General features: G+C 52.2%; 1 protein-coding gene across 1 annotated transcript in view; it reads left to right on the forward strand.

Moving 5' to 3' along the window:
- The window catches only part of REXO1 (REX1, RNA exonuclease 1 homolog), a gene marked incomplete at its 3' end in the record, with an annotated part of 50,421 nt that overhangs the window by 736 nt on the left and 41,272 nt on the right, over positions 1-8,413 (forward strand). The window contains exon 2 of the mRNA XM_015418818.1: positions 3,809-5,565. Within this exon, the coding sequence (XP_015274304.1) occupies positions 3,809-5,565 (1,757 nt within the window). The remainder of the gene's footprint in view (positions 1-3,808; positions 5,566-8,413) is intronic.

Below are 8,413 nucleotides of genomic sequence, written 5' to 3' on the forward strand. Positions count from 1 at the left end.
TACTTCCGGAGCTCCGCTCCTGTGCGCTCCTGCAGGAAATGACCCCTGATCATACATAATTACATCTGCAAGAATATTGTGGGCCAAATATTGGAAAATAGATAATGTACCGCGAAAGGAAGAAATAATAGGAAAATTGATGGAAGTAGCGGAAATTGACAAATTAAACTTGTTATTACAGGGGAAAAAAGAAGAGGTATTTGTTGAAAGATGGTCAGGACTGTATAAATGGTTAGAAAACTGACTAATGACTCTAAAATATATGTATATTACATGTACTACAAATGTACTAACAGCCAGAATACAATTCTTGTTACTTTCCAATTTCTTTGGGGAGCTATTTAGCGATGAAGACACCAGAATACTCAGTCCTCCTGAGGGTCTTCCCCCTTTAGGACCAACCGAAGCACATGAATGAAAAGCCAGGTAGTTATGAAGCTCAAATGGGTCTCGCATCCAAGTTTCTTGTAGAAAGATGATCTTAAACTGTGAGATATAAGAAATAAAATCTTGGTCCATTGATTTAGAACGCTATCCGGCAATATTCCAGGAGAGGAGGAGAGGGGCGATAGTCAGTCTGCCTCTTCAGTAATATCCAAGGAGGACCTTCCACTGTCAGTAAAAACACAACCACTGGATGATGGGTTCTGTGATACCGAGGAGGGAGGAACAGCAGTATTTTCAGAGAGTGCTTCTTTCCGGTCAGGCAGGGGGTTAGATTCAGTGACCATCAAGGGAACATCATGCTCCATATCCAGTAGTGGGTCAGACAGAGGTCATTTTGGGGGGGAACGCGGGGGAACATAGTTCCCCCGGGTGAGGTACGGGGGGGGCACATGACGAAGCCCCGCCCCCTGCTTCCGGCCACCCCGCTTCCGGCCCTCATTCAGCCAGGAGGAGGCAGGAGAAGAGGGCTTGCAGGTCCACCGCCGGGCCCCTCATGGGGCTTGGCAGTGGAGCTGCAAGGCCGGCACCGGCGGCCGGGACCCTTGGGGGCGGGGTGTGTGGCCTTATGACACACTTCCGGTGATGTCAGGGGGTGTGGCAATATGCTAATGAGTTATGCTAATGAGTTCCCCTAGCTCTTTTTCTACGAAATGACCCCTGGGGTCAGAGTTCAGCTTGTCCGTTTCTGGTCTTCGGCTAATGTTCCTAAAAATTGCACAGGTCTCTGTGTTTTCCCCGTTTGGCCCTAAGAATCTTCTGTCGTGTTCAGAACTTAACTGGTGTAAGACACTCGGAGTTTTCGACATGTTGCTCCTCAGTTGATGAATTGGCCACTTCCTCGTCTTCCCTTGGGTTGGGACCTGCACATCTGTTCTACTGGCGGAGGTGCGTTGAGTCTTTCTTTAAGGCAAGGTGCTCTTTGAGGGAAGGCTCTTTCTTCTGGACGAAGGTGCCTCCACCGGTGGAACAGATCTGTGGGATCCAGTCTACTGAATGGCGTCGTCGTGATTATTTTAATACCGCTGTAAGCTGCATTGAACGTCAGGCAGGAAAAGCGGGACAAATGTTTTACAAACCAGCTAACACGGGGACTCCCGTAGCAATGAGCCCTGAGCCCGTTCATGGGGAAGGCGGTCTAAAAATTGAATTAAATAAATAATAAAACAATTGCAGGAAGAGTTTTCAAACCTGGCTGCAGCCCTGTGGCACAGCATAGCTGTCATCTATTACGTCGGTGTCCTGCCCTTTCTCTGGGAAGCGCAGGGCGAAATAGATTATCCTCCCTTCCTCCACCTTACACTTATGACAACCCTGCAAGGCTGGTCTAGAGATGGAGACAAGCCCAAGGCCACCCGTGACTGAGTGTAGATTCGACCCTGGTCTCCCTAGTCCTTACCCAGAATTCCAAACATTACAGCACAAACAAACAAACAAAAAATGCTTTTAAGGGCTGCTGCGGATGGTGGATTGAACCATGGAGAATTCTCACTGGGGAGGGGTCTCGGGTGAGTTTTTATTTCCCATCTCTCTTTTTTTTTTGTGAGTATTGTGTGTGTGTGAGTGTGTATGCCTGGAAGTCATGGTTGACTTCTGGCGACTCCTAGTGGGGCTTGGACGTTTCAGAGGGGTGGCTCGCTATTGCCTGCCTCTGCATACCGGCTCTGGTATTCCTTGGAGGTCTCCCTTCCAAGTACTTGCCAGGGTCGACCCCCACTTAGTTTCCGAGATCGGACGAGATCGGGCTTGCCTGGGCTACCCAGGTCAGGGCCTTATTTCCCATCCTAATTGACTTCGGTGTGGGTGTGGAGTTGTGTAACTATTTTGAAGCCTTCAGAGATTTATATTTCCATGACCATACATTCTGGCTATTGCCGCCATGAAACCGAACCCAAAGTGCTTCACAATTTCTTGTCATTTTTTAAAACCTGTAACAAAGGGGTTCCTTTGTAACTGCAGGCTGTGGAAGGTCGGTAGTTCAGCAGTTCGAGACCCGAGTGTGCTGCATGATGGAGTGAGCTCCCGTCTCTAGTTCCAGCTCCTGCCAACCTAGCAGTTCGAAAGCAAGAAATTGCAAGTAGATAAATAGGGACCACTTCGGTGGGAAGGACTAAACAGCCTCGGTGTTTAGTCATGCCGGCCACATGACCACGGAAACGTCTTCGGACAGCGCTGGCTCTTCGGCTTTGAAACAGAGATGAGCACCGCAACCCTAGAGTCGGATTCGACTGGCTTTCGAGCAAGGGAACCTTTACCTTTACCTTTAACAAAGGGGTTGGGGTGTATAAATAATTACGGGGTAACCCCGGTTGTCATCATAACAAAAGGCTGACCTGCATCCCACACCTAAATAAATTCTATACTTCTGTTGAGAATCACCAAGAGGCACTTCCATGAAATGGCTGCTGGAAATACTAGGCGCTACGACAACATTTCTAGGCACTGTGGTGCCTGGAATTTGTCAAGCCCTGTGTGATAACCAGTGTTCCCTCTCAGCTGAGTCAGTGTGAGCTAGCTCAGAGTTGTCTAGCCTCCGGCTCACAGATTTATGTCTTACCTTAGGAAGGAGGGCTCCAGAGCAAACTCACTGATGCAGGAGCCAAATGGCTCGCTCACAAACTTTAATGCCAAGAGCTCACAAAGTAGAATTTTTGCTCACAAGACTCCACAGTTTAGAGGGAGCATTGGTGATAACCATAAGATCAACTGTCTGTGCTTTACAGACCTTTGTTCATTGGAGCTTGCTGGGAATTCTGAGCATGAGACTGGTCTTAGTGTGTGTGCGTGTGTGTGTGTCTGTGAGTCTGAAGTGCCGTCAAGTTGTTTCTGATTTATGGTGACCCGATGAATTAATGCCCTCCAAAACATCCTATCGTTAAGTCTTGCTCAGGTCTTGCAAACTCTGGGCCGTGGCTTCCTCGATAGAGTCAGCCCATCTCGTGTTGGAGTCTATCCTCCTTTTCTGCTGCCTCCAACTTTTCCTAGCAGGATTGTCTTTTCCTATGACTCTTGGGGTGATTTCCCACAAGCGCTGCTCCACACTCACTCTTCTCTTTGGCCCGATGGTACGTGTCAATTTCACACAAGCTGCTGCGCGGCTGGATTTTGCCTCTCAGCTTCGTGCGATTTTCCCCGCGCACGAAGCTGCAGGGCAAAATGTGGGCACGCAGCAGCTTGTGTGAAATTGACACGTACCATCAGGGCAAAAGGGAGGAGTGAGCGCGGAGCAGCACTTGTGGGAAATCACCCTTTGTCTTCTCATGATATGACCAAAGTACGAGAGCCTCAGTCCGGTCCTTTTGACTTCCAGGGAGCATTCTTGAAAGGGCTTGGTTTGACCTGACGTATTCTCTCCCTTTCACAGAGTGCGGCTATGACCCTTACAACCCCGAACTCCCCAACCCCTCGGGCCAAAGCAGAAATGGGAGCTTGGAGGACGTTACCGACTCGGCCCCGGGCATTCTGGAACTGGAGCTGGTCAACCAGGCGATCGAGGCGGTCAGAAATGAAGTTGAGCGGGAGCAGAAGAAGTACGAGGAACTTCTGGAGACCACTAAGGAGTACGGCGCGTCCGAGCCGCTGTCACTGGTCTCCAAGACTGCCGGGCCAGCTTCCGTGACCAAAGCCAAGTCCTTCGCTTCCTTGGAATACACCCCAAGTAGCTACAGCACGAGCAGCAGTGCCGACTACAATCCTACCCCTCTGGCCGCGGCCGCTGCAAGCCGATCGAGCAAGTACACCTCGGATTCTTCCAGTGGTGCCAGATCGAAGGGCCGCTCCCTGGAGTACGTCCCCACGGTGGTCACCCAGCCGAAGAAGTACAGCCGCTCCTTTGCGAACAGCAAGTACATCATCGACAACTCCAAGCCTTCAACGGACCTGGAGTACGACCCGCTTTCCAATTACTCCGCGAGGCTTTTGAGCAAAGCCAGTGCCAAGGAGCTGAAGGGGACCAAAAGGAACAGGGCAGTCGACCGCCGGGACGCATATTCTCCTCCGCTCAAGAAACACTGTGACGCAGCTTCCAGCCCAGAGCCCATTGCAAAGTTCTCCGACTCGGAAGATGATGGAGATTTGGGAAGTGAAGTGGCTCCAGCCGGTGGTTCGAAACGTAAAGACAGCTCAGATAGCAAAGGGAGCGACCAGCCGGTGGCCGAAGCGAAGGGGACCCAACAAGAGGACTTGCGCCCTCGGCAGATGAAGGAGACGGCGGTGCAGTACGACATGGGAGATATCGAAAGCACCCGGGGGACCGGCGTCGGAGAGGCTCCGGATAAGGATGCAAAGTCGGCCAAGCCCCTTTCCCACAGGAGCGAGAAAGAGAAAGGGAAAAACAAAGAGGTAACAAGAGACCAAGCGAAAGAGAAAAGTGCAGAGGGTAAGAAGGACGAAGGCAAAGTTGCAGAAAAGGAGAAGACTGGCACAAAGTCGCCCAGGAGAAACGGGGAGAGGAGCGAGAAGAAATGTGACAAGCCTCACGCTGGCGGATCTTTAAAGAAACCCGACAAGCTGAAATCTGGGAAGGGGATGGGCGGGAGGCAGGAGACCTCTGGGAAGAACAAGAACGAGGGCCACGGCAAAACATCTAGCGGCGAGAAAGCCAAAAGCTCCAAGAAGGACTCCCGGCTGAGACCTGTCGATGCCTTAGGCAAGAAAGAGGCACAGGGCGCCAAGCAGAAAGACAGCAAGGCCAAGCTGCTGGCCTCAGAGCGACTGAAGGTGAAGCCGGTGGGCTCCCGGAGTAAGGGCAACGCCAAGGGTGAGTGCCGGGCAAAGCAACGGACCCTGAGCCATGCCGACCTCTTTGGTGATGAGAGCGGGGACGAGGAGCCCTTGGCCCAGCCCGCACCGGTGGTTTTCCCCAACGTCAGTTCGGACTCGGATGGAGACGACGGTGGCTCGCCCCTGCCCCGCTACAACGGGGTGCCCAGCCTGAAGCGCCCCAAGCTGTCCAAAGCCCCCCCGCCTTCCCCCTCCTCGTCCTCCTCTTCTGACGACGTCACTTACTCGGTCCTCGAGAAGGACCTGGATTTCGAGTCCGACCCAATGGAGGAGTGCCTCCGGATTTTTAACGAGTCCACGGACGTGAAGACGGAAGACAAAGGCCGGCTGGGGAAACAGGTAAAAATGGGATGGGGGGCGGGGAGGGGATGTTAGGAGAATTGCAGCTTGATATTAAACGTACAGTAATGATCGTGTGCTATCAAGTCGTAACGGACTCGTGGCCGCCCCAGGCAAGAGATGAGCATGGCCTGCGTCTGCGTAGCAACCCAGGACTTTCTTGGTGGTTTCCCACCCAAATGCTGACCAGGGCCGACTCTGCACAGCTGCCAAGATCTGACCAGAGCAGGCTAGGCTGGGCTGTCAGGCTGTTTATTACTTGGAGACAGAGCCATCTCTAGCTTCTGTGGAAGTAATGGTGTATGGTGGCGTAATGGTATAGGCAGGTTTTCAAAGCAGATACGTACATATAGATCCATCTATCTACCATCTCTCCATCCATCCATCATCTCTCCCCTCCTCCATCCTTCGTCCTCCCCTTTTTTCCTTCATGCAAAACATCAACCTCACTACTCCCTCCCCCAAACCTCGAGGGCCTTATTGACAAGTAAATTTCTACTCTAGGGATGAGAAGAGGAACACAATTTTTTCTTTCTGCTCCTTTCCTTAATTCTGGAGAATTTCTTTTCCTTCAGCCTCAGGGACCCAACCAATGCTCCCTCTAAGCTGTGGAGCAAGAATTCTACTTAGGGAGCTACTGGCATTAAAGTTGTGAGCGAGCAATTTGGCTGCTGCATACATTAGCCATCCTTCCTGAGCTAAGACAAAAATGTGTGACCTGGAGGCTAAAAATCTCTGAGCTGGCTCACACTAACTCAGCTTAGAGGGAACACTGGGCCCAACGCCCACACGTGTTGATAACTGCAAAAAACCAACACACCGATGCGACTGCACATACGGCTGCATCAAGATTTGTGTGCATGCTTACATACATGTCCCTTCAGTGATGTGCACTTGCTCTTCTGCACATGGGCGAAGCACACTAGAAGCTTTCTGTCACACTGGTACATACAGTTGCATCAAGATTTACTCCCCCCCCCCAGAAAGCACCGTGGAAGCGGGAGACAGAAGAAGAAGAGACTGGATTTAGACCCCGCCCTTCACTACCCAAAGGAGTCTCAGAGCGGCTTACAAAACTCCCTTCCCTTCCCCTCCCCATAACGGACACCCTGTGAAGTAGGTGGAGCTGAGAGAGCTATGAGAGAACTGCTCTTTTTTCAAGAACAGCTCTGACAGAACTATGGCTTGCCCAAGATCATCCAGCAGGTGCAAGTGGAGGAGTGGGGAATCAAACCCGGTTCTCCCAGATTAGAGTCCGCACACTTAACCACTACACCAAACTGGCACACTTAACCACTACACCGACATAACAGAAAGCGTGGTTTGTCTGCGTGAGGCCTTGTGTGAAATGGCAGCTTTCCCTCACTTTAATCGAGGCTCTCCTGGTCTCCATCCTCTGTGGAGTGTAAAACCACCATTCGGCCAGCAGCAGCCAAGTCCCCTCTGGGCTGAGCTTGTTCTCCTCTCCTTGCAGGTATTAAAGTCCAGGCAGGACCAGAGCCCGTGGCTCACAGCCAGTGCCTTTGGAGGAGCCTTCTGCTGAGCCCCACACCAGGCCAAGATGGCATTTTTGTTAGTTAGTTTATTTACGTCCTGTTTATTTATTTATTTATTTTATTTCACTTATACCCTGCCCTCCCCGCAAGCAGGCTCAGGGCAGCTTACATAGGCACAACTGTGCAATAAAATACAACAGGATTAAAACAGTTAAGGCACCAAAAATAGGACAAGTTAAAACAATTAAAACAAAACTCACATCTTGCAGGATACATTAGGAACTAAAATACTCACTCCCTATTGTATATCGCAGTGGGATCAAGAGGGGGGATGCCATGGGCCAAGATGTTCCAGGTGGCCAGTCGGCCCAATCCGGCGGTTCTGCTCTGCAGTTACTCGGTGGTGGTGGCGGCGGCGGCGGCTCCTACTCAAAAGCCTGGTAGAAGAGCTCCGTCTTGCAGGCCCTGCGGAACTGCAAGAGGTCCCGCCGGGCCCTGATCTCCTCTGGGAGCTCAATCCACCAGGTAGGAGCCGCCACCGAGAAGGACCTGGCCCTTGTGGCTGCAAGCCTGGCCTCTTTAGGACCCAGGGTCACTAGGTGGTGTTGTGACCCCAACCGAAGTGCTCTTTGGGGCCTGTATGGGGAAAGGCAGTCCCTCAGGTATGCTGGACCCTGGCCATATAGGGCTTTAAAGGTAAGCACCAGCACTTTGAAGCAAATCCGGAACGCTATAGGCAGCCAGTGCAGCGCTTTCAGCACAGGTTGGATGTGATCCCATTTAGGGACACCCATCAACAACCTGGCCGCCGCATTCTGCACCAGTTGCAGCCTCCGAATTTGCGACAGAGGCAGCCCCATGTAGAGAGCATTGCAGTAGCAGGGCCACAGCCAGCCCGGGGGGGGGGATCAGGGGTGCCCCCGATCGCAATGATCAGGGCTGATGCTGACACGCTGCGGCTGGAAAAGACGGGGAGGCAGCCTGGCTCATGGCTGCTACTGAGGCTCCCACAGCAGCTGTGCTGGGCAAGGCGCCTGTGGGCCCTCTGATGCACCAAGGGGGGAGGGACGGAGGGGAGGCAGGGGAGGTCATGTGACCTCTTCGCCTCTTACTTGATACTTCCCTTTCAAAGCTTTCTGAGCAGCAAAGGAGGGAGAGGGGCTCTGAGAAGCCGGCCGCAGAAGCAGAAAGACCTGGCGAGGCCCCCCCACAGCTGCCAGTTTGGTGTAGTGGTTAAGGGCGTGGACTCTAATCGGAGAGAACCGGGTTTGATTCCCCACTCCTCTACATGCAGCTGCTGGGTGACCTGGGGTCAGTTACAAGCAATGCTCCCTCTAAGCTTTGGAGTCTTA

The sequence above is a fragment of the Gekko japonicus genome, unplaced genomic scaffold (genome assembly GCF_001447785.1).
Source record: "Gekko japonicus isolate JY-2015 unplaced genomic scaffold, Gekko_japonicus_V1.1 scaffold1421, whole genome shotgun sequence".
In the NCBI taxonomy this organism is placed as follows: Eukaryota; Metazoa; Chordata; class Lepidosauria; order Squamata; family Gekkonidae; genus Gekko; species Gekko japonicus.